This window comes from Dunckerocampus dactyliophorus, chromosome 13, assembly GCF_027744805.1.
Source record: "Dunckerocampus dactyliophorus isolate RoL2022-P2 chromosome 13, RoL_Ddac_1.1, whole genome shotgun sequence".
Classification (NCBI taxonomy): domain Eukaryota; kingdom Metazoa; phylum Chordata; class Actinopteri; order Syngnathiformes; family Syngnathidae; genus Dunckerocampus; species Dunckerocampus dactyliophorus.
In genome coordinates, this window is record NC_072831.1 from 28,810,299 (window position 1) to 28,835,469 (window position 25,171).

The window sequence follows — 25,171 nt, forward strand, 5'->3', positions numbered from 1 at the left end:
TACATTGTGTCTATGAAGTTATCTATTATCTTCTGCTTATTTGGATTCCAAAGATCAATATTGAAGTCCCCACGTACAAAGATAATTTTTTGGCTGACGTCTGTGAAGGTTGCCTTGATCCAGTCCTGAAACATTTCAATACTTGACTTAGGTGTTCTATATGCTGATACATTTTGACTTAGACAGATTTCCATCGGTATACATTGTAAAATGTTATTAACTGCACATGACATGTTCTTTACCACTTTGTCGTTCAGATGTTTGTCCACGTACACTGCTCCTCCTCCACTTTTGTTATTCATAATTTGTTATGACTTTTAAGTACAGTATTATGAGAAACACACAAAACAAAATAAAGGTGTCATTTTTTGGAAAATTAGGTTGGGCAAGTTAGAATAGTATGGAAATAAAGTCACAATATTGTGAGAATAAAGTCAGAATATTAAGAAAAAAAAATATGTAGAATAAGTAAAAAAAATTTGGAAAATGTAAAAAAAAAAACAATAAAGGGAGCGAAGAGCAAACAGCAGAGTTGAAACTAACAACAGGCTTTTTCACCCACAGTTTATCACAAAGCTGAGATGCTGTTTTGTCTTGAAATATACACTTGCCTCAGTTAAGGTCAGAGTTCATGACTCCACCATAAGAAAGACACTGGGCAAAAAGACCAGAATTCCAAGACCAAAACCACTGCTGAGAAAAAAGAACATTAAGGCAGATCTTAATCTTGCCAGAAAACATCTTGATGATCCCCAAGACCTTTGGGAAAATACTCTGTGGTCTGACGAGGCAAACGTTTTTGGAGCTTGTGTGTCCCATTACATCTGACGTAAAAGTAATGCCGCATTTCAGAAAAAGAACATCATACCAAGAGTAAAATATGGTGGTGGTAGTGTGATGGTCTGGGGCTGTTTCGCTATGATAAATGGACTTGCTGTGATAAATGGAACCATGAATTCTGCTGTCTTCCAAAAAATCCTGAAGGAGAATGTCCGGCCATCTGTCGGTGACCTCAAGCTGAAAGCAACTTGGGTTCTGCAGCAGGACAATGATCCACAACACACCAGCAAGTCCACCTCTGAATGGATGAAGAAAAACAAAAAGAAGACTTTGGAGTGGTCTAGTCAAAGTCCTGACCTTCGGTCCTTAGAAGGTATCATAAATGCGTGATTGCAGTTGTTGCTGCTAAGGGGGGGTCCAACCAGTTATTAGGTTTCAAGGGCAATCACTTCCCATGTAGTGGGGTGCATCAAATATAACTTTTTGGAATTCTGATACGGCAGGGTGCTAAAAGTGTTCCAATAAATGTTTTCACCACACATGCAAAATATTTTTCCAAAACCTGATCAACTATGCCCTCAATCAGTTTTGTTTTGTGTATCTAGACGATGTATTGATATTCTCTCGTAATTTGCAGGAACATGTTCATCATGTACGACGGATGCTCCAGCGTCTTCTTGACAATCGACTACATGTCAACGCCGAGAAATGTGAATTTCGCACCCCTCCCGTCTCATTCCTGGGGTACATCTCCAAACGCCGCATGTGCAGTTTGTATCCCATCATTTTGACTTTTTATCATATTTCCACTTTTTATCTCAAAAGATATTTCTTTTCTTTTTTTATTGGTGGAAAGGCCTTCCATATAAAACATAGAATATGTGAAATCACGGGTAAAGCAAAACAATAAAATTGGCCTAACAAGATTTTCTTCTATGTTGGACCAATTTGCTTGTAACATGTACTCAAATTTGACATATACTTCAGATTATTTTGGTTAACAAATACAGCTGAGTTTAGTTATTTTTAGAATATAAAAAGTCTAAATAATACACCTTGTCACGCATTATACTTGATATTTAACAATTAAATATAGACAAGATCTAAAAATCAATGAATTATTTTTTAATAAAAAAGATTTAATTTTCTTCTGTACTTTCAGACCAATTTGCTTATTGTAAGTAATATTTAATGTGTAGGAAAGTAAAATAGCTCAGATTAGAGTTATTTTTACAATTAAATACAATTTTTGTTTTTTAAAATGTGACTGTCATATTTAATTGAATTAGAATTCATTATATATGAAATACAGAATAAAAAAAAGAAAATATCCCAACAAATATCTGTATGCATGCCGAATGAGTATTTTTTTTATTTATAACCAGTTTATAAAAATAAAATACAAAATAATTTCAAAACAAAAGCAAAAAATGACAAGCAAAAAAAGAAAAAAAGCACTGTACAAGGCATTGATATGATACAAATGATATCAACAACATAAATCATTACAATTATATACAATCAATGCAAAAAAAACAAAAAAAAAAAACAAAAAGGAACTCTCATTTGTTAGATTCTTTCTGGTTCCGGATGGAAACACACAAAAAAGAAGTAAATAGCAGCTGAAATAATGCATCAGCATCATTGAAATACGTCAAGTATGAAGAGACTCAACGCCACGAGCGTGCCATCCTTTCCAAATAAAAGAGCTGGCATAACCTGTTGTGACAAAATAAAAGGCTACATCTAGACACGACAACTGTGTACTGCCACGACTAAAAATGGATCATTTTACAGTAAAACGTTCAGTTTTCATTTCCAAGTTTCAAGTTCGGCTCACTCTTATGTGCATGGGTGGGGGTTTGTGGTGCCTAAATTCAATAAACGTGAAGCCAAATCCATGAAAATATCCTATTATTTATGAAAGTCCCCATGAATTCAACTGTGAAATATAATATGAAATCATTAGACTTCCCTCGTTTACGGCGGTCATTTGGTTCCAGACCCGACAAGTGAAAGTGAATTACCTCCAAGTAGGATTCAATATGAATAAATGGAATATTTTCATAGTTGTGGCATAGAAAAACTGTTTACGATCTTCTAAGTACGCTTTTTAACATTATTAGAGCCCTCAAGACATGAAATAACACCCCTATAGTCACCTTTACATTCGTATTACCCAATACAGTCTATATAACCACAGAAAATAAGATCTATTAGACATAAATAAGATAACAGACTCGCATGTTAACGGTTCCTTATTTATTTTTCTGGACCGCGTACTTCCTGTGGTGTCTCATCAATGTATTGTAATGGCAGCTTTAAATGGCTTTACACTTAAATTAGCCATTTAACATCTAAATAAAACTCCTGCTCGTGTGTGTCACAGTAAATGTGCTCCCTAGGGAACCTTAGTGATGAGCCTCGTGCCTGTATCACCAAACAATTACTGACACCTAGTGGCCAATGTAGAATAGTGCACTATGTTCACAATTAGGAAATGCTGCTTCTGCCTTGTATTTGTATTTGAGTTCATTTATATCTTTATGCTTGAAAATGCTCCATTTAGGCCAAGAATAAGTATAATTTGCTTCAATTTGCCGTTTTTACCAACAATCGGCCGTATTCAACAAAAGAGTGAATCCGTGATGTAGCGAGGGACGACTGTATGTTGAAACTATGGTAGACTGGCTTAAATTGTACACACTACAGCAGGCGCCACCAACGTGGTGCCCGCGGGCACCAGGTAGCCCCCACGACCACATGAGGTGCCCGCAAGCCTGCTTTTCATTCAGGTTTTCAGTTAATAATGTGAGAACACTAGAAAGAAAAGTATTGTGAAACATAAAATGTGAGTTGTGGACACCAGCATTTTGTTCACGTTCTGGTAAAACAAGCATATTTGATCTGTTTGGGTTGAAATAAGGTATGAAAATCATTTCTACAAAAATGAGTAGCTCGTGGCCATTTTCATTTTCTAAAAGTAGCTCTCACAAGAAAAAACGTTATGTAGTTTTTTTTAACTAGAAAGTGGTTTTGATGGCACTGAGTGCCTTGAATCCAGCAGAGGGTGCTGTCTCAAGTCTTGCAACATTTTCCAGCAGGAAGACGAGATGCTGCAATGCTGCATGCCAAGGGTGTCCAAACTGCGGCTCGGGGGCCATTGTCTGCCTTTATTTGGCCCTCGGCACATTCTTAAAAATAAGATTAAACAAAAAAACTTAAAACACATTCATAAAATTGGGGGAAAAGTGCAGTAATTTTACAAAAATAAAGACAGAATATACATATTAAGAGGAAAAAAGAGCATAAAGTTGAAAAATAAAGTGAAAAAAAGTCTTAATATGAGAAACACAAATCCCCAGAGTTGCTATTTTTGGAAAAGGAGGTTGGTTGATTTGAATTGGTGCATTATTTGTATGAGTGCAGTTAGGGTGCATCCACAAAGTATTCTCAGCGCTTCACTTTTTCCACATTTTTTGGGGGTCACAGCCTTATTCCAAAATGCTTAAAATTCATTTTTTCACTCAAAAATTCAACACTCAACACCCCATAACGACAATGTGAAAAAAGTTTCTTGAAATTGTTGCAAATGTATTGAAAATAAAAAAACTGAAAAATGACATGCCCATAAGTATTCACAGCCTTTGGTCAATACTTTGCTGATGCACCTTTGGCAGCAACGACAGCCTCCAGTCCGTTAGAATACGACGCCACAAGCTTGGCACACCTATCTTTGGCCAGTTTCGGACGTTCCTCTTTGCAGTACCTCTCAAGCTCCATCAGGTTGGATGGGAGGCGTCGATGCACAGCCATTTTCAGATCTCTCCGCAGATGTTCAATCGGATTCAGGTCTGGGCTCTGGCCGGGCCACTCGAGGACATTCCCAGAGTCGTTCTGAAGCCTCTCCTTTGATATCTCGGCTGTGTGCTCAGGGTCATCGTCCTGCTGAAAGGTGAGCCGTCGCCCCGGTCTGAGGTCAAGAGCGCTCTGGAGCAGGTTTTCATCCAGGCTGTCTCTGTACATTGCTGCAGTCCTCCTTCCCCGTCCTGACTAGTCTTCCAGTTCCTGCCGCTGAAAAACATCCCCACAGCACCACGCTTCACTGTAGGGACGGCACCGGCCTGGCATTCACTCCAGAGACAATTTGGTTTCTCACGGTCTGAGAGCCCTTCAGGTGTGCTTTGGCAAACTCCAGGCGGGCTGCCGTGTGCCTTTGACTAAGGAATGGCTTCCGTCTCGCCACTCTGCCGCACAGGCCCGATTGGCCAATTGCTGCAGTGACGGTTGTCCTACTGGAAGGTTCTCCTCTCCCCACAGAGGAACGCTGGAGCTCCGACAGAGTGACCATCAGGTTATTGGTCACATCCCGACTACGGCCCTTCTCCCCGATCACTCACCTTAGCTGGCCGGCCAGCTACGGGGAGAGTCCCGGTGGGTCCAAACCTCTTCTACTAACGGATGATGGAGGCCACGGTGCTCATTGGAACCTTCCCCAGCCTTGTGCCTCGAGACAGTCCTGTCTCGGAGGTCTACAGACAGTTCTGTTTGTCTTCATGCTTGGTTATGGTTTGGCTGGGACCTTAAAGGGACAGGTGTGTGCCCTTCCAAATCATGTCCAATCAACTGACTTTACCACAGGTAGACTCCAAGTAAGCTGCTGAAACATCTCAAGGAGGATCAGTGGAAACAGAAAGCACTTGAGCTAGTTTTGCGCTTCATGGCAAAGGCTGTGAATACTTTATGAATTTTCAGGTTTTTGGTTGTTTTTTTTTTTAAATAAATTTGCAACAATGTTCACATTGTCATCATGGAGTGTTGTGTGTACAATTTTTGAGGAAAAAAAAGAATTGAATCCATTTTGGAATAAGGTAGTGACATTAAAAAAAGTGGAAAAAGTGAAGCGCTGTGAATACTTTCTCTTTCTGGATGCCCTGTATCATGTTGCCTCATTTCATTGATAAAATGCAACGATGATTTAAAAAAAATGCTCTTCTATGTGTAATGTTTCCACAGATGAGGGGATTTAAAAAAAAAAACGTTTGATTTGTTTGACTTAAAATATAAAGTAAATCAATAAAATATAAAAATGACTGAAATAAAAGTGAGAAAAATAAATATCAAATAAAAATATCTTATAAGTGTCAAAAAGTACTACAAATAAAAATTGCAAATGGCGTAAATAAAAGTGGGTCATGACTTAATGACCCTTTGATCATGAGGGTCCCATGTTGACCATTTGAGAACCCCTGGGTTAAAAGTTAGAATATTACGATAATGAAGACAAAATATGACAATGATGGCAGATTACCAGAAAAAAAATGTACAAGAAGAAAGCTGAACTATTTGTAAAAAGTAAAACAAAAAAAAAAGCTAACCAGTGTAGTATCAGGAGAAAAAGTCGATCCTAATAATAATCTTTGTCACACAAAAGACAAAGCTGAGATGCAGGCTTTTCTTTCCGTATAAAAACTCTGCATAAAATACAGCATACAAAGGCTGCTTTAAAGCAGGGCTGTCCAAAGGTTTTTCCAGCGAGGGCCACACGGCGCAAAATGGAAGGATGTAACTTTGCCACTTTGATATTTTGTAACGCAACACATGCACATATGCTAGCAAGTTACATACTTCAAGAAAATCTGCATCTCAGCTTTGTCATGTGGGCAGAAAAGCCTACAGTATGCAGTATGATCAATATCAGTTTCACTGTTTTTTTGGCCCCATTTTTGCTGCAGTTTTTTTCCTTAAATAATCCTCATAAACTTTCTTCTAATAAGATTATGACTTTATTCTCACAATATTTGGACATAATTCCCAGATAACAACACAACTTTCCCCCCAACCCAATTTTCCAGAAATGACAACTTTATTTTGTTTTTGGTGGTTTCTAATATTACACATTTTCAAAAAATAACTTTTTCCTTTAATATTTCAACTCTATGACTATTTTTCTTCATAATATTTAACTTATTTTATTTATTTCATAACTTTAGTCTCATAAATTGCAACTTTTTCTGTCGTTACACTACGACTTTTTGCTCGAAATATTTTGACTTCGTTCTCATAAAATTACAGCTACCCCCCCCCCCAATTTCTGCAGTTCTTCCCCCTATTGTTTCCACTTTCTTCTTGTAAATTTTCTTCTCTGAATGATTTGACTTTATCGCCATATTTTGACTTGATTCTCACATTATCACTTTATCCACAAACTCATTTTCTAAAAATGACAACTTTGTTTAGATCATTTCTCGTATTATGAAAAAGAAAGCCTTTATTCTTAAATATTTCAACTTTATGACACCAAAAACGATATTTTCCCTCATAATATTGTTGTTCTTGTAAAATTACATGCTTACAACTTTTAATATTTTGACTTTATTCTTGTAAAGGTTTTTTTTTTGCTGTTTTTTGCAATTAAAAAAAAAAGTTTTCTTATACTTTTAGAATATGCCACAGGCTGCACTCTGGACACCCCTGCACGAGAACTATAGAATAAATATAAATTAAATATTACAAATAAATATTATATTTCACAATTGAACAATTAAATTAAAAAAAATATTAAATTTGCATTTATTTACATTAGGTTATGCACAGGAGGGGAAAAAAAGTTCTCCCCAGTCAGCGCAGCAAACGGAGGTACCACGTGGTGCCAAGCGTGGAAAGCAGGTACCATGGCTGCCAGCCGCTCACTGGTCCAGCATATTCCTTGACATGTTCAAAAACAGAAGGCTATAAATGACAAAAATAAACATTCAGTATACGCAACAATGTTAGCTTAGGAAATGGATCAAAACGGACAGTTTCCTGCTTTATTACGCCACGAAAAGACAATATATTGCTAGCATTTCTGTCCAGCAGGTGAAAATATTTTTCTTACGAATCCACGTGCATTTTCTCTTAGAAATCCTACCCAACTCCGCTGACAACAGGCGGAAAGAGGGGCGTTGTCACAGAAACTCGTCATAGTTAAGTTTCAGTTGTCAGCCTTTGAAACAAGTTTGCCGAATAGCCTGCTGTGTTTGGTCAATGCTCGGGTTGAAGCATGCGAGAAGCTGGACTTATTTTACAGTACAACAAGTGCAGGTTTTAAGTGAGGAGTGCTGCAGTTAAAAGCCGGTTGCTCTCGTGCCCAAACAAACATACTGCGTGTTATTTTTACCCCAGTACCACATTTTCCGGATTATAAATCCTATCAGTCGAAAATGCTTCATGAACAGGAAAATGACACTTATAAGTCACGTTCGGCAGTATTTACGATGCAGCTGTCTTTTGTTCCCCGGAGTGTCATGGCGCTGCTCCTACCAACATTTAAATTCACAAGAAAAGAAGAGGAAGCAGGAAGGGAGGATGAAAAGTTTACACCAACAAGGGGACAAATGGAAGCTAAAGAAGTTGAAATAAGTAAAATATTTTTACTAGATGGACACAAGAAAATCCTTACACGTTTAATAGATGTCAGAAAGTTCTCGAGGGAGCACGACAATTAATTATTGCAGCCACTAGGTGTCGCCAAACAACCAACCACCACCCCACTTTAATTTCAAAACAACACATTAGGCTCTTATACAGTCGTCCCTTCCCGCGTTTGTAGCGGTTAACTGGTTCCAGACCCGATCGCGGTAAAGATGAATACAGGATTAAGTGGTAATAAATTGAATACTTTCGTAGTTAGCGCATAGCACATGTGTTTATAACTTTCTAAATACGGCTTTTATCATTATTAGAGCCCTGTAGTCTTGAAATTATGCCTCTAGGCACCTTTACACTCCTATTACTGATTGTTTACAACACATTGCAAAACTCTTACGCTGCAGGGACAGCCGCTAGCTATTCCACACGGAATGGGAGGAGAACCTTTTTTCATTTTATCATGTCCAACATGCCACGGCTGACCTCACGACTTAACGCAGTGTTAAGATAATGTAATGTAAGCTAATGTCGCAACCTTTTGTGTCATTACTGCAGCCTAGTGACCAGAATACTACATATCACTTGTATTTCAATGTTTTCACTAGTAATACTGTAGACTGTAGCCCTCCACCAGTGACCATTCATTAACTAATACATTTTCTGAAAAAAACGTGATATAGTGAGGGAGTGATAATCAAACCGCAATATTGCGAGGGATGACTGGATATATTTTTTTTGATAAATAAATCACACCTGACTACGTTTACGGAATAGCCAAACTATGAAAAAAACTGCAACTTATACGCCGGAAAATACGGTACTTAGAAAAGAATTAGTCAAACTCCATTTTTTTTACTGCACATAACAAACAAGTCCGTTTGCCCAAACAAAGCACTGACAAACAAAGCAGACTTACTGTCTGTGCGTTTTTTACTGAGTGCGACTGCTAAACAACCTGCCATGGGGCCAAGAAAGTTGCGAGTGCCAACAATTTGAGGAGGAAGGTGAGAAACAGGATATACGGGAAGTCCGCATCAACAATACGTTCCATCCATTCGTTATTTATCATTATTTCACATTGTTTTCTGAGTGTAAAAGTAGAATTATTCTCTATAAAATTGATTTTTGTTCATGTTTTTGGGTATCTGGGATGGATTCATTGGATTTGCATTAACTGTGATCGGAAAATTTATGTACATTTTAGTGTTGGTCAGGTCTTTCGGAAGGAATAAATAAGGAAAATCAAATTATAACCGTATCTGCGTATCAGTACACCAGATACTTGTTTTTCGGCTTCTCACACAGTGAAAAGCTACCCAAAGTTGGGGAAATACCGTAAATGCTCTAATCAACGCCTCTACTTAATTAACCGCAGTCGCTGGGCGTGGTCTACAAAACATAATATAGCCACAAGACGGCAGTAGCTGCATTTGAAGTATCATGTGTGGTCATCATCCGGCAGCTTTATCTAGCTCTGCATGCGCTTTCAAATGTTGCTCAACGGCTGTTGGCGTGAGAATCGTGTGTGTTACTCTTGCCGTACTGTTGTTTACAATCAACCCCTCAGCGCTATTGATGTTGACTTGCTCCTTAGTGCTCTTGCAACATTGGTTCTGTTGCTGCCGTGTCGTGCGACATACTTCATAAATGGCCATGTGGTCAAAGAGAGCTACGTTTTCCTTTCCCACTTTCTCGTGCACGCTAAATCATTATCAAAGTTAAAAAATGAACCTGTTATATGCAGTGAATTTTGAACATTTTGGATTATTATTATTATTATTACTATTATTATAAGTTAAAAAGTAACTTAAAGACAGCCTTCCTCCTTTAATCGATTGCTTCCAGTTAACTTTGCGACTTAGCTAAATAAATTAGAGGATTTACGGTGTTGCCGGAGATGTTTGGAAAATTATCGCCAAGGCTTTAATTGACGCACATATTGTCTGATTTCCGAGCAAAAAGCGGACGTCCTCCGGACAACGGTAGGCACAGGAAGGTGTTTGACTGATCTGCATGACTTGATTGTATTGGGAGGGGTGTTCACAATCCCTTCCGTTAAACACACGAGGAAACGTAGGTAAGAATCGATGCAAAGCGTCAAATAAATATTTGAATAAATACAACTGTACACGCGTCTGTCTTGGCTCTGTGCGCTCTCGGTCAAACTATACTGATATTGTCAAAAGTAGAAAGCGAGTGCGTTAATACTAGTGATAAATGCGTGACTATATACTGCATTGTGAATGCCAGATAAATAAACAGGGAGGCGACTTACGCCGTACGTCAGAGTCCAGAGGAAAAGTCTGCAGCTGCACTAGTTTGTCATCTGACAAGATAACACACAATGATACTAGAAAAGGGGGATTGATGACAGAAGGAGGACAGCAAAAATGTCATCTTGGAGTATCTAACTATCTGGCCAGTTTGCTGGAGCACTTGCCCTCCCGACTGCACACCTTACCCCTGGACATGTGGAAGGGGGACGTGCGGGCCTGCCGGCTGCAGCACGTCTCCTGGTGATGTGTGTAGAAGCGGCGCAGGGGAGGCGAGCCGGAGAAGCTGGGCGGGGAGCGGCTGCGGCCCAGATAGCTGCCGCCGGCACGGTACTCATGGCGCGACGGAGAGGAGCTGACGGAGCGCTGCAGGGAAGAGGAGCTGCGCGGTGAGGCGCTGGAGCTGCGGACGTGGTGGGGCGAGCCGGTCAGGCTGCTCACGCCGGCCCTGGAGCAGCCGTGTGGGCCTGTGGAGCGGTGGTGGACCGGGGAGCCACGGGCGCCGTGGACCAGCTGAGCCAGGCAGGTCAGGAGGTCGGAGTCGCTGGTGCTGCCTGCTCGAATGCGGTAGCGGCGAATTCTGAAGGGGAAGAAAAGCCAGTGTCAAAGTTCAACTTTTTTTTTTTTTTTTTTTTTAAACTGTAACGATTTGGAGTGCATGAGAAAGTGGAATGGAAAAAGTAGCTTTCTTTGACCATGTGCTCATTTATTAACAAGCACATTGCACAGCACAGCAGCAACAGAACCAATGTTGTAATCAGAAGCTAATCAGCATTAATAGCGCTGACAAGTTGATTGTACACAGACAACACGCATGACTTCCACGCCGACGGCTTAGTAGTTCCAACAGATGTTTTAAAGCACACGCAGAGGCAAATAAAGGTGGCTAGATGCTGACCACTCATAATACTTTAAATGCAGCTTCTGCCATCAAAAACTACATTGGCAGGTTACCTACAGCCACAGCTGTTAATGCTTTTTGGACCCATTTGCTTTCGTAGACCACGCACCCTCGCCCCTAAAACTGTCTAAACAGAAATCCTGTTTGGGGTACCTTCCGTAATCACAGAAACCCCCTAAGAAACAGTAGTGGTAAAGCTGGATGTACTACCAGTCCATCTCTTAATAGAGGTCTTTCTGTAGTAATAAAAAGGTCTGATATTTACCTGCCCTCCATCGTGTTGCGGCATGGTGGTTTCCCAGGGGGCGGACGGGGCAAGAAGTGGGCGGCCAGCTGTTCAGTAGAGGAGGCTGTATGGACGGGACGAGGGATCCTGCTCCGGCGGGACATGGGGCTGGAGGAGGAAGACAGGGAGGCATCCCCCTGGCGGTCCGAGCGGGAGCCCATGAGCGAGTCCTCTTCCTGAGAGCGGTCCGAAGTGGAGGACAACGGGTCTCTGGCAAGGGAGGCCACAGCGGCCCGCCTGTCCGAGAGGGATGGCGAGGCGGCGGGCGAGGGGAGAGGAGCCTGGTTGCTGGCTTTCTTCTGCAAAAGCTTCTCTTTGGCGGAGCCTGGAGGAGGCAGGTCCAGGAGGATGGAGGGCTCCAGCACGGGGATGCGACTTTGTCGGCGGCTGGGGTCCTTACGTAGGGTGGCGGGAGAGGAGGGGGCGGCTTGGGCACTGTTCTGTTTTGGAGCGAGAGTGTCCTTTACACACTCCTCTTCGGCGCAGGGAGGGGCAGCAGATTTGTTCTCAAAGTCTTTGAACTTTGGGCTTTTAGGCAAAGAGGGGCTGCGAGGGGAACGCGGCGAGCGGGGGGAGCTTACGCGGCTTGGCGTGGGACTTGGGGTTTTGGGTCTGCCGTCTCCGTTAACAAGAGTCTCAGCCGGCGGGTCTGTGGGCGTCCCTGGGTGGTCCAATGGGGAGCTGATGTCTGCCGTACACTCCTGCATGGGCGGAGCTTCAACGTTGTCGTCACGCCTCTCCAGCAGGAGGCCCTGTGGAGCGCCCGTGTCGGACACCGACGGGGAGGACAGCCCGGAGGGACGCTGGGCGGTCAACTGGAGAAGAGGGGCAAACGGGAAGGACGAAGCAGATATACAAACAGCGTTATTAGAAAATCAGCACACTGTAGAAATGTGATTAATATTGTACGTCAAGTCAAAGGCCTGTTGCTGATGGACTACAACATGGCGCTGTAGCGCGGCAGCAAGCGGCCAGATGCGGGGGCAGGGGGGCAGGGGTTTGAATACATGTCATTATTAATGGAGATTAGTTTGGCAACAGCATGCAGTACCATAGCTACCATTATCAGAGCGACAGACACAAGTGCTATGGCAGTGTCAGTCAAGCTGTGAGTACTAAACCAGCGAGTCGGACAGGAAACGTTCACGCAACTTGGCAGGGGGCTTCAGTGAAGAGAGAGTGAGGAACAAATACAGGGAGAGAGAGAGAAAGAGGAGGATGGAGAGGACAAAGACGATCTGAAACAAAAGAGACCATGCGACCTGTAGTCATGAGTCGACATTCCAAAACACACATGCTGCAATCAGACGTTAAACTCACGCACACGCGCGCACGCACGCACGCACACACACACACACACACACAAAATTGTGTTCAGATCACATGACACTGACAGGAAAACACATTGGCGGCACCATGCTGTGTCTGGCCTGCACAATGAACGCACTGTCATGGTTTCAACACAATAAAACAAGGCAATGGGTTTGCAAAGAAGCCAAAAACAAGCAGCTTGAACAAAAACAAGAAAAAAGCTGAATGGCAGTGTTTTTTTGTTTTGTTTTGTTTTTTTTGGAGTGGGACCTCAAAAGACAAACTTTTTTGCAAGACGTCAGACAAATCGCGCAAAACATCAAAGGATTCAAACTCGGTTTAACAAACAAAGGACTGATTTTGATTTGGCTTTTTTTTTTTGGCCAAACGTCCACAAAAAAATGGCAGTTTTACTGTTTTGACTAGGGGTGCACGATAATTATCAGACCCAGAATTATTGGGCTGATATTAGGGAATAATGACGTCATACTGATAAGTCAGATTAACATTAAAAATAGCTCAGATAACCAATCATAAAAAAAAAAAAACGCTCAAATGAGCCGAGATTACCCGTATTGTGCGAGTGAGCAAGTCACGAGCTTTTTTTTTTTTTTGTCCCGCCTGTCGTAACTTCCCCAAAGCTCACTTGTAAACAAAGGTTCACTAAAGGTTCGACCGTCTCGGTTATTTTTAGCTTTTAAAGCGCTGAGCTTCTTTTTACACTTGAAAGACAAGACCGGGCATTAAAAAAGCAAAGACTGCTTTGCATTTAACCTTCGCAGTGCACCATTCAAGTCATCGTTTGTGCATTGTGCTTTTTCTTTGGCTTGTTTGACACTCTTATTAAAAAAGATTTAATAAGAGAAGACATTTTTACTTTTCTTTGCCCTTTCTGCCATGCTTTTTACAAAAGACGGAGAACGAGAAGGGATTTATTTCTAAAAAGCTCAGCAGCTTCACGAAAGGTGCTTAGCTTCTTTTTACACTTGAAAGACAAGAACGGGCGTTAAAAACAATGACTGCTATGCATTTTAACGTTTAAACTAAGGATGTTAAAAAATGATACATTTTGACACACGTCTTACACCTTCTGGTGAGACAGTCGCATAGCAACACTCCATGTGTTCCTCATTTTTAGATTTTTGTTTTTACGCCTTATTGTGAGGATCTTCTTTTTATATTTGTTACATTCATTGTGAAATTCTGTATTGTTGAAAATGAAAGCCGTGGAACAGATTATTTCTACATCCAACACCCCCTTTCACACGGCATTTACCCGTCTATTTCCCCATGTTGCTGTTGTGTATGTAAGGCACCCACGCAGAATGGGGAGGCGGTATCAGATCCATTTGACTTTGGAGGTTCCACTCTAAACGGAATGGGCTCATCACCTGCTCCAACTGGGCCCGGGTTATACGTATAACAGAGGGGAGCTTGGCATTGGCGGCGCCGACTGGGATGGCGGGCAATTTCCTGCGACCGGGCGAGAGTGTGCCGGGGGAGGGGCTCGGTGGGAGCGGTAAGGAGGCGTGGCAGGAGGAGGAGGACGAGGACGGGCCGTCCTGCCGCTGCTGCTGCTGCTGCCGCCGCCGCCGCTGCTGGTGGTCGGCAGACTGGCTACGCCTCATGGCCAGCGGGTGGCGCTGGTGCAGAGGGTCCGACAAGGTGCTCAGGAGAGTGTGAGGGCTGGGTGAGCGCAGAGGGATGGGGCCGGATGTCCGGGCGGCGACTTCCTCTGGCAGGGACGGAGGAGAGGTGGGGAGCTAAGAGAGGGGGGAGGGTGAAGAGGCGGTGAAACAGGTGAGGGAGCGTGTGAGGGAGGGGTGGGCTCGGCCTTGCTCTGTGGTAATGCTTGGGAAAGTTGATTGGTGCATATCTTCAGGAAGGTATTTGCAAAAGTGACGTTTTGCTGATATTCTACCAGTCATGTGTGTCCCTATGACCACCAAACGTGAGAAAAATCGACTATTTTTTGCTCCACTTTTGAGAGAAGGTGCTCAAACGCTCACTTTTCACGTTGCAGCTTTTCCCTCCTTGTTCACTGATCTCATCTGACCCTATCAGTCAGTCAGCTACAGTAGCCGGAACTCTAAGTTTGATCATTTTGTTTCTTTTCTTCAGCGAATAGTTTAACCAAGCGTGATGATGCTTAAACGTTAAAAGTTCAAATTTTGTTTGAATTTAAATGATCAATTTACGAGATTGGACACAAGAAATTAAGTGACTCACGCATATTTACTCCTCTGATCGTGGCTTGTCCTGACGCCGTCAGGCTGTAAGTGTTTTCGTCTCCTTGTTCAAACATATTCCTCATTGTCGTCCTCCATGAACCGAAGATTCATTTACAGTATAACAGGTGCCTTCATTCAGCATGTACGATTGCTAGCACAACAAGAAACAGGCAGTCTTGCACAAAGGAGAATGACTGACAATGGTCTACAGCCAATCAGAGAGCATAACACAATGGGCGGGTTCTCCCTTAGCCAATCAGGACTGTTGTGGCTCTATACAGAGAGAACTGGACAGTCTGGACACGTCTTCAACTCTCACATGAGTGTACAGCACCCTCTCCTGGTAGCAGTAGTAAATACAATAACAGACATATGCAACAGAGCACCGATAGATCACTCTAATATACCACATGGACGCAGAACACAGTGCACGTTCATACGCTGGAAAAAAATAAAACAATTCTGTGAAAGAGCGAGTCCGCGAAAGGTGAACCGCGATGTAGCGAGGGAACACTGTAATTCATAAAAAGTTCATTTTATTAAAAAAAAAAAAGTCATAGAGACATTCAGACATTTCATCCAAGACCTTTGGTTAGCGTCCTCGTTGAAACCATGAAAACTTTTATCGTCCTACCTCTGAAAAGAATCGGAATTCCAACGAGGAATCGGAACCGGAATCTCTCAAATTTCAAACAATGCCCGACCCTAGTCACTTAGCTATGCTAGTGTTGCTAACATTTGACTTCATTCATTCATGATAGATTGTGGTGATAGTGATAGAATTCCAAATTGTACAACCTTGGCAGTATTTCACATTGGATGTTCCAAATGTGAAGATAAATGTCATACCTGCGAAGCATGCTGAAATGAAGACATAGGTTGAGGTTTGAATTTGGACATTTTGTGTGACTTTAGAGGCTTATTAAACAATCACATATACAATATACAATGAGGTAGAGCAGGCGTCGCCACACTTCTTAAAATAAAGCTCCGCCAACTATCCGTCAGTCAGTGACAGACGTGGGAGACGGAAGTTTGATCATTTTACTTTTTCTTCATCCAATACGCTAACCCAGGGGTGCACGCCACAGCTGTTTTTTTTTAATTCACATTTTAAAAATATCATTTAACGAGAAAACAAAACAGCAAAAAATTAAAAATCTGCAGTAATTTTACAACAAAATTCAACGGAAAAAGTTGTAATCTAACAAGAAAGTCTCATAAAATTGGAATTTTATGAGAATAACGTCGTAATATGAAGAAAAATAATGGCACTTTAGTAGCATAAAGTTGAAATATTAAAGAAAAAGTTGAAATATTAAAGAAAGAAAAGACAATTTTTTAGTTAAAATTTTTGGATAATTAGGTTGTGGAAAAAGTTATGTTAGAATAAAAAAGTCAAAATAATAAGAATGTTTACAAAGTTGAAGTAATAGGAAAATTTAAAAAACAGCAAAAATGCCAAGAAGAGGTATAATTGTAATATTAATTTAAATATTAAGAGAAAAAAGTTGGATTCTAATCGGGAAAAAAGTCGTAATTTTATGAGAACAAACTCGTAATAATATGAGGAAATCTAATGGTTAATGAAATATTAAATATTAAGTTGAAGTATTAAAGAAAGAATATTTATTAAAAGTTGGAATATTATGAGAAACAAGCCAAAAAAAACAAAGGTTTTGGAAAATTTGGTTGGGGAAAAAAGATATATTATGATGGCAACAAAGTGAAAATATCATGGGAATAAATCCTAATATTACAAAAAGAAAATTACAAAAAATGTTTCAGAAGAAAGTTGAAATTTTTAGAAAAAACCCTGCAAAATGGGGTGAAAAAAGTGCAAAAAGCGAAGTTGATATTAATAATAGTCTTTTTCACCTACAGACAAAGCTGAGATGCAGTTTTTTCTCAAAATCCATATAACTTATTATCATATCTTCTAGGGGTGTCAAAAAATTCTGCCAGATTAAAGCGCGACAAGAGTTCTTGTTCCGAAAAAAACTGTCTCGTGGGCACTAGGCCTGGGACGATAATAAATAAATTAATCACACAACAAATGAAAATGAACTCGATAATTTCGCCGGCCCCAATATGGTGCCATGGAATGCGTGTCTGTTGTCCTCTCCCACCTTCAAACACGCAGGAAGAGAGGTCACGCTGTGCATTGGCTTCAGCGCCTTGGCACATTTGTTCCACAGAACAACGGCATGAATGAAGTGAGCCCCTTTGTCACCAATACAGTCTCTTTGTCTCTGTGGGTGGAGGCGGGGTCTCTAGCATACACACAGAGTGCAGAAGAGTGCAACGTAGTGTTAATTAAATAAGTAGATTGCTATATACTGTCTTTATATTTTTTCTTTGTATTGTTCTTAAAAGTAATGTTATGTAAGTAATGTCTCGTTCTGTTAGACCCAATCTCATGTATCGTCTCGTCTTGTGAACTGTCTGTCTCGTGATATCCCAATTTGCCAAATATCAAAGTGGCCCTTACATTGTCATTTTTCACGATGTGGCCCTTGCTGGAAAAAACTTTTGGACACCCCTGGGCTAACCTAGCATGATGTTACTGTACAGTGTAATGTTAGCACTTTAGCATCAGATACAGTGGTGTGATTTCTTTTCTTTTTTTTTTTTTTTGCATGTTTGTCACACTTAAATATTTCAGATCATCAAACAAATTTAAATATTAGTCAATGACAACACAACTCAACACAATATGCAGTTTTTAAATGAAACTTTTCATCGTCAAGGGAGAAATAAAATCCGTGTGTGAAAAAGTGATTGGCCCCCAAACCTAATAACTGGTTGGGCACCCTTACCAGCAAAAACTGCAATCAAGTGCTTGCCATAACTTGCAATGAGTCTCTTACAGCGCTGTGGAGGAATTTTGTCCCACTCATCTTTGCAGAATTGTTGTCGTTCAGCCACATTGGAGGCTTTTCCAGCATGAAACATTCATGCCACAGCATCTCAATAGGATTCAGGTCAGGACTTGGACTAGGCCACTCCAAAGTCTTCAGCCATTCAGAGGTGGATTTGCTGGTGTGTTTTGGATCATTGTCCTGCTGCAGAACCCAAGTTGCTTTCAGCTTGAGGTCACCAACAGATGGCCGGACATTCTCCTTCAGGATTTTTTGTATTCCATGTAGGTTTGGATTTTTTTTCTCCCTTAATAATAACAAGTTTCATTTAAAAACTGCATTTTGTGTTCAGGTGTGTTGTCATTCACTAATATTTAATTTTGTTTGATGATCTGAAACACTTAAGTATGACAAACAAACAAAACAAAGAAATCAGAAAGGAGGCAAACACTTTTTCACACCACTGTAGCTGTGCTAGCATTGCTAACGTCTGTGTCCTCTTGTCCCACTCCTTAATGTTATGTTGTTGTAGATGATATCTATCTATATATGGCATCTATTACATTAGGACGAGTGCAGGGTTACAGTGTAAATGTCAAAAATGGACAAAGTACATAAAAACTCTTCTTGGAGACATTAAATTAGCATCATTCGTTAGCATTAAAGCTACATGCACACAGTGGGGTTTAGTAAATTCACTTTTAAATGTGTCAATTCCTTCCTATACACTATTTTGGCACCTCTAACACATTTAGTGAAAAATACTATAATACGGTGACCGAGTGGTTAGCATATTGGCCTCAGTCAGGAAATCGAGGGTTTCAATCTCCGTTTTGGCATCTGTGTGTGGAGTTTGCATGTTCTCCGTGTCCTCCGGCTTCCTCCCACATCCCAAAACATGCCAGCTAGATTAACTGGAGAGTCTAATTGTCCATAGATGTCAATGCTTGTTTGTATATACAAGCAGTCCACGGTGTACCCTGTCTGTGGCCCAAAGTCAGCTGGGATAGGCTCCAGCTTTACACCGTGACCCGAATGAGGATAAGCGGTATTGAAAATGAATAAACGGATACTATAATATGGGACCTTCAAGGGACAAGCAAGTTTAAGGTGGACCCAAAGGATGAGCTGGACTATGGAATGGGTTATGATTAGCAAAGGAGCAAATAACCCAGCAAAATAAATCATAACTTGTGTCATTTGCAAAGGAAATAGAAAAAAAAAATCGAATGAAAGATGATGCAAATCAAAGCCATAAGTTCTACGCTGTGATCTCATAAAAGCTGTGCATTTGTGTCACATAATGTTTTCATCAACAAGCAACAAAGCATTAGTTTCTCACTAAAGCAAGCAGGTGGAACAACAACTAAGTTCTACAAATAGATCTCTGACTCGGTGCAGCTTTTCAACATAGCGCCAGTACCACCTATGTTACCTTATAAAGGTTCAGGTCTTACCTGAGTGAGGACTCCTTCAGCCAGAGCTTCCCCGGGGCTGGTGGGAGTAACGGGGGGCAGAGCCTCAGCAGGGCCCACGCTCAGCTCCAACTTGTCCACTTTTGTACTTCCCTTGGAGGAAGCTGTGCTGCCCTGCTTTGCTTTTCCCGAGCTTGGACTCGGGATGCCCCTCTCCCATCCGGGTGATGGCTCTCCGGGCTGGAGAATCTCCGGCTCCTCCTCCTCCTCCTCTGAGGGGCTGGAGCTAGCCTTGGCTCCGGGTGAGCCGCCGGGCCTCTCGACCAGCACCCACTCCCTCGAGTCGACGTCTTGCCTGCCGGAGCTTAGGTTGAGCGCCACGAAGCCCCCACTGCTCGCCGCCCCGTCGCCATGTTCCAGGGAGACGGGGGATGCCGGTTTGGGAGACCCACCGCCGGATAGGAATTCTTCATCGTAGTGCCACACCCTCTCGCGACACTCTCCAGCAGGGGGCGCTTCGCTGTGGGATAATGGGATGATCGCTGCCCCGTGGGCTGCCTCCCCCTCCTCCGGAGGCTGCTGACGGTTGCCAGGCGCCTGCTTTGTGGAACTGAATGCACACACAGGAACATACTCAACTAACGATACAACTAATTCAGTGTGTGAATGCTGAGAGATGCCCCCCACCCCAAAAAAGCCACAATGGTACATACCAAGCCTCCAGGAAGCGTTCCGGATTCGGTTTAGACTCCAGGCCAAGCCTCCTCTCCAGCTCAAAGCTGTGGATATTGCGAAGTTTCCTCAGCAGGGGGCCCTCACGGTCTGACGCCACCACCTCCAGGGGCATTTTGACCGGCGAGCCCAGGCTCGGCCCCCCGTATGGGCTCTGATGTCCTTGGTTGACCTGGTGGTTGTTGCTGTGCTCCTCCTCATTTGCGGCCTGAAGAGTTAGTCAATTAGCATGCATCCATTACGAGAGTCCTAAGTAACCTGTGATTTGTCCGCCGCCCACCTTCCACAACCCTGTTCGAATTCGGTTGCGGTTGCGGTCGAGCTCCTCCCACACGTCGGCCTCCTGGGCACGGGGCAGGTGGCTGGGAGAACCGGGCAGACGCTCGGGGGCGGCGTTGTTCTCCACGTCACTGAGCTGCTCGTCCTGCAGAACCTCTTCCGTGTTCTCCCTCAGCAAGTCGCCGGGAATCAAGGAGGCGTTCGCCATGCTGGGAACAAAAGATGATTGAGGCCATTATAAAGTCATCTTATTACTGTTTAAAAATTACTTTAAAATACAGAAATTGCAGCTTTAAATGATGTTGCTATTATTACTGTTATTATTATTGAGGGACCCTGTTCTTTATTTATTTTAATTCAACTTTTTACCAAATATGTACTGTTTAGTAGTAGTTTTGAAAAAGCTTGGAATAATATTCTTATTTATTTTCATTTTATTATGGAAGAAGAGGGAATTGTTAAACAATGAAATGAATCATAAAATGAAACATAAAATAAACAGAGCTCGAGGGAATTTTCATTCAACTATCCAATTAAAATGTTTAAAATTACTTTTGAAAAAGCTTGAAATATTATTATTAAGATGTATTTTATCATGTAACAAGAGAATGGTAGAATAGAATATCTAATTCAACGTTTTAATGTTTAAAACCTAATTTTAAAAAACAAATGGTCGCTTTACATATTGTTATTAGTAGTAGTGTTATTAGGGGAGCGGAAGGAGGAAAATAAACTAAATATACTGTAAAATGAATAAATAGAATAAATAATGAAAATGTATAAAATATAGATTAATTTAGAATACAATTAATATAAATACAATAATTAAAATCAAATAAATAAGATGTATAAAATATAGATCAATTAATTCAAAATACAATTAAAACTAATCGAAAAAAATCGATAATATAAATTAATTCAAAATACAATTAAAACAAATAGAAATCTAATAATAAATATAATAGCAATAATAAAACTAAATTTGCAAAAAAAAAAATACTGTAAATAACAAAATTAAATATATGGATTAAACTGTAAAGGAATAGCAGTTCTGCATGTTGTTAGTTATTAGTCATAGTATTTCTGTTTTCTGATGGAAGAGGGAAGAAAAATGAAAAATGAAATAAATGATAAAATTAATAAGTTATAGTAATAATATAAGAAGAATATGAAATAAAGTAAATAATACAAACTTATAAAATACAGATTAAATAAAAATGCCATGACAACAAATAGAAATATAATAAAATAAAATAATAATATGAAATTTGCAATAAAATGAGCCTAAATTTGATTAAACCTTAAAGAATGAATGTTGTTATTATTAGTAGTAGTAGTATCTATGTTTTCAAATGGAAAGGGGAAGTAGAACAATGGGTGATGGGTAGCCACTGATCCTAATAGTACTTGTTACTTATATATATATGAAATAAATAATTCAAATAAAATCTAAACCAATTAATTAAAAAATACAACTAAGGCAGATATAATAATTGCAAAAAGGAAATATAATTAAAATGTTGCATTCTCAGCATTTGTGTGTGAACGTAATCACCGAGTGGCTTTATGCATAAAACGTATTGGAATCAAACGCACCCCATGTGTGCTGGCGTGAGGCGGGTGTGATGCTGCGGCGTGGTGGCACTGGCGCTGATCACCAGGGTGCCGTCTGTGCCCGTCCTCTCCCAGTCGTAGGGGTCGTTTTCCACCACGTTGTAGGTCTTCATGCTGTTGTCAAAGACTGACATCAGCAGCTGAGAACATGCCGCAACAAAAGGATTCAGTACAAAAGCTCAGTGTGGCGTGTCGGGTTTGTTCTCAATTGCGTCGGGCCCACCTGGTAGTCGGGCTTGGTAAAGTAGTCCAGGCTGGAAATGTGCTCCAAGAAGACGCCAAACTCTGCCGGCAGGTGCTTGAGCATCAAATGATGGTCGTACGTATCCTTTAATTTGCCCACATGCTCCTACATGAACACGCACACACACACAAACACACACGGATAGTAATTTGTCACACATTGTCGCTTCCAGGGGAGGGGGACGTTATTGCTCAGCCTTACTTTGTCCTTGATCTTCCTCCATGGCAACTGGCCAACAAGAAACTCCACCAGCATGTAAAAGAGGGACCACAGGTCGTCATGGCGACCCATCTCCTGCACAATTACACCGAGGGGTTGAGTTGAGACCTTGTTAGGAATAAACAGGATTTGGACACATGGATGGGGCAAAGTTTACCTTGTTCTTGTGTGCGTTGACCGACGCGTAACGGACTGTTCCACGGAATCCTGCCACTGGGCGGGGCTAGCAAAGACAGATGGATGCAGCCATTAAAGCAACAAGCATTCCCACTACAGTCATCCCCCGTTTATGGCAGGTAATTGGTTCCAGACCCGACTGTGATGAGTGAATTTTCGCAAAGTCATAGTTTGAGCACAGAAAACCTGTTTACGACCTTAGAAATATGATTTTTAGCATGATTAGAGCCCTCTAGACAGAAAATAACACCCCTATAGTCACCTTTACACTCCTATTACACAACATAGGAGAAATAATAACACAAAATAAGCCATTGAAGATGTAAATAAGACTGTGTTGCTGTACATACAGCATGTTCCAGTGTTGGACAGGAAGTGACGTAGAGGATTCAGAGTTGAGTTTTAGCCTGGCGTGGGATACGGCTGCAACAGTAGCTCGTAGGGATAGGTACCTTTCACATTTGAACTGATTTGTACGTGTGAATCGGTACCGCTACTCAACGGCACAAATTAAAGAAAAAGACTAACATTTATACGACTAACATATTTGCACTGTCATTACATTATTATCATCCATTTTGCACATCTTAATCTTCATTAATCTTCATACGGTATTCATTTCTCAAGTGTAATATGTAGCGTGAGAGCTAATTTAACACATTCCTTGTTTGTGTAAGCATACTTAGCCAATAAAGCTGATTCTGAAAAGGGCTCACTCTGTTGTCCTAGGGCGCAAATGTGCCAAGGTGCTGAAACCAATGCACAGAGTGAACTCTCTTCATGCCTGAGACGAGGTAAACAGACACGCATGCACATGGCAATATATTGAGGCCGGCAAAATGGTGGGGGCTGCAGCCGATTCACCCTATTATGTACAGCTGGCTGCAATCGCAATCGGTGGGGTTTAAAAGCCCAGCGTCGTCTCAGGTACAGTACCTCTGTCGCCTTTTGTTGTTATATCCTGCACAAGTACTGCACCTGCTTTATTAAAGGATTTTTATTATGCACCACCGACATCTGTCTCTGCATACTGGGGTCAAGCACTCAACAGCGCCAAGTTTCCTGAAACATTTAGTAATTTTTATGCTTGACGATGCTTTATTTGAGCAAAAAATACACAAAATCTGCTTAAATATGCATATATTTGGACTAATAATTGGACATATTCAACCACAACACGGCATAATTTATGAATTCATGTATTTGTTAAAAACTGTCAGAGTAAAGTGTGAAGTAGCGAAGGATGACTGTATATTATAAGTTGAAGAAACATCCAATTCCTAAATGAAAAGTGTTTTTTATTTTAACTTAACGAGCTGCATCGCAAGCAAGCTGCTGCCATTTTACAGAAGGACTCATGCTGCAGGACTCATCCTCATTGGCCATGGCAAGATGGCTCTGCTGCCCCGGCCGGCAAGTCTATCACTTACCAGCTCATGGGAGGAGCAATCGCATTCATGAATTAAGGTTTGTTTTCATTTATCTTTATGATGCGGCCCTCACATGGCCCTGAACATGGTGTGTGTGTAAAAATAACATTGCAAAACAATAATCCCACACCCAAACTCAACTTCAGTGTCAGTATCACTTACCGGTCGGACTTCTTGGCACGAGTTGGTGAACTGGCGGGCTAAACCGAAGTCCAGCATGTAGCATGTCCTGCAGGTGCTGGGGAAGCGGCCCATGGCAAAGTTTGACTAAAGCAGAAACAGGGACATGCCACAGGGGAAATGTAACTGTAGTGAAATGCGGTGCGACCCGTTCACCTGTTCCTTGGGCTGGCTGGCTCAAGTCGACGTAAGCGACTAGCCATTGCTTGCATGTTGACTTGTGACTTTAGCCAGAGACATAAGCAGAATGAGTGGTAATAAAGGATTTGCGTGTGTTGACATGGTTTTTTTCTATTTGTGTATACGGTTGTCCCTCGTTTACCGCAGTTAATTGGTTCCAGGCCCGACCGCAATAAGTGAATTTACGTAAAGTAGGAGTCACTATTAATCAATGGAATATTTTTGTAGTTAGGGCATAGAAAACCTGTTTACGATCTTCTAAATATGCTTTTTTAACACAGTTAGAGCCCTCAAGACATGAAATAACACCCCTATAGTCACCTTCACACTGCTATTACCCAATATAGTAGACATAATCAGAGAAAAAAAGATATCAGACATAAATAAGATCACACAATGGCAATGGTCATGGTTTAAATCCTTTTGAACATACAGTACATCCAAGTTACACCTGAGTACATCACACAGTACAGTTCACAGTACCACATGTCCAAAAAACAAACAACATAGACTCACATGTTAGCAGTCCCTTGTTTTTTTTCTGGACAGTATTGCAATAGCGGCTTTAGATGGCTTTACGCTCGGATAGTAGACAAAATAAGAGTAATTAAGTAATTAAGCCATTTAAGACAAAACTCCTGCTCA

At 41.3% G+C, this 25,171-nt stretch overlaps 1 protein-coding gene across 2 annotated transcripts in view; it reads right to left on the reverse strand.

The window, feature by feature from the left end:
- Nucleotides 1–2,124: 2,124 nt before the first annotated feature.
- ttbk2a (tau tubulin kinase 2a) overlaps nt 2,125–25,171 on the reverse strand; it is a 40,224-nt gene continuing 17,177 nt past the window's right edge. Inside the window, exons 6-16 of one of the 2 annotated variants that reach the window (XM_054795449.1) lie at nt 24,329–24,433; nt 22,717–22,782; nt 22,542–22,634; nt 22,320–22,445; nt 22,079–22,236; nt 20,484–20,691; nt 20,185–20,411; nt 19,514–20,081; nt 14,356–14,727; nt 11,633–12,468; nt 2,125–11,046 (exon numbers count right to left, since the gene is read on the reverse strand). In XM_054795449.1, coding sequence (XP_054651424.1) covers nt 10,605–11,046; nt 11,633–12,468; nt 14,356–14,727; nt 19,514–20,081; nt 20,185–20,411; nt 20,484–20,691; nt 22,079–22,236; nt 22,320–22,445; nt 22,542–22,634; nt 22,717–22,782; nt 24,329–24,433 — 3,201 coding nt within the window. In that variant the 3' untranslated portion in view covers nt 2,125–10,604. The remainder of the gene's footprint in view (nt 11,047–11,632; nt 12,469–14,355; nt 14,728–19,513; nt 20,082–20,184; nt 20,412–20,483; nt 20,692–22,078; nt 22,237–22,319; nt 22,446–22,541; nt 22,635–22,716; nt 22,783–24,328; nt 24,434–25,171) is intronic. The other variant, XM_054795450.1, reaches the window with a different exon arrangement.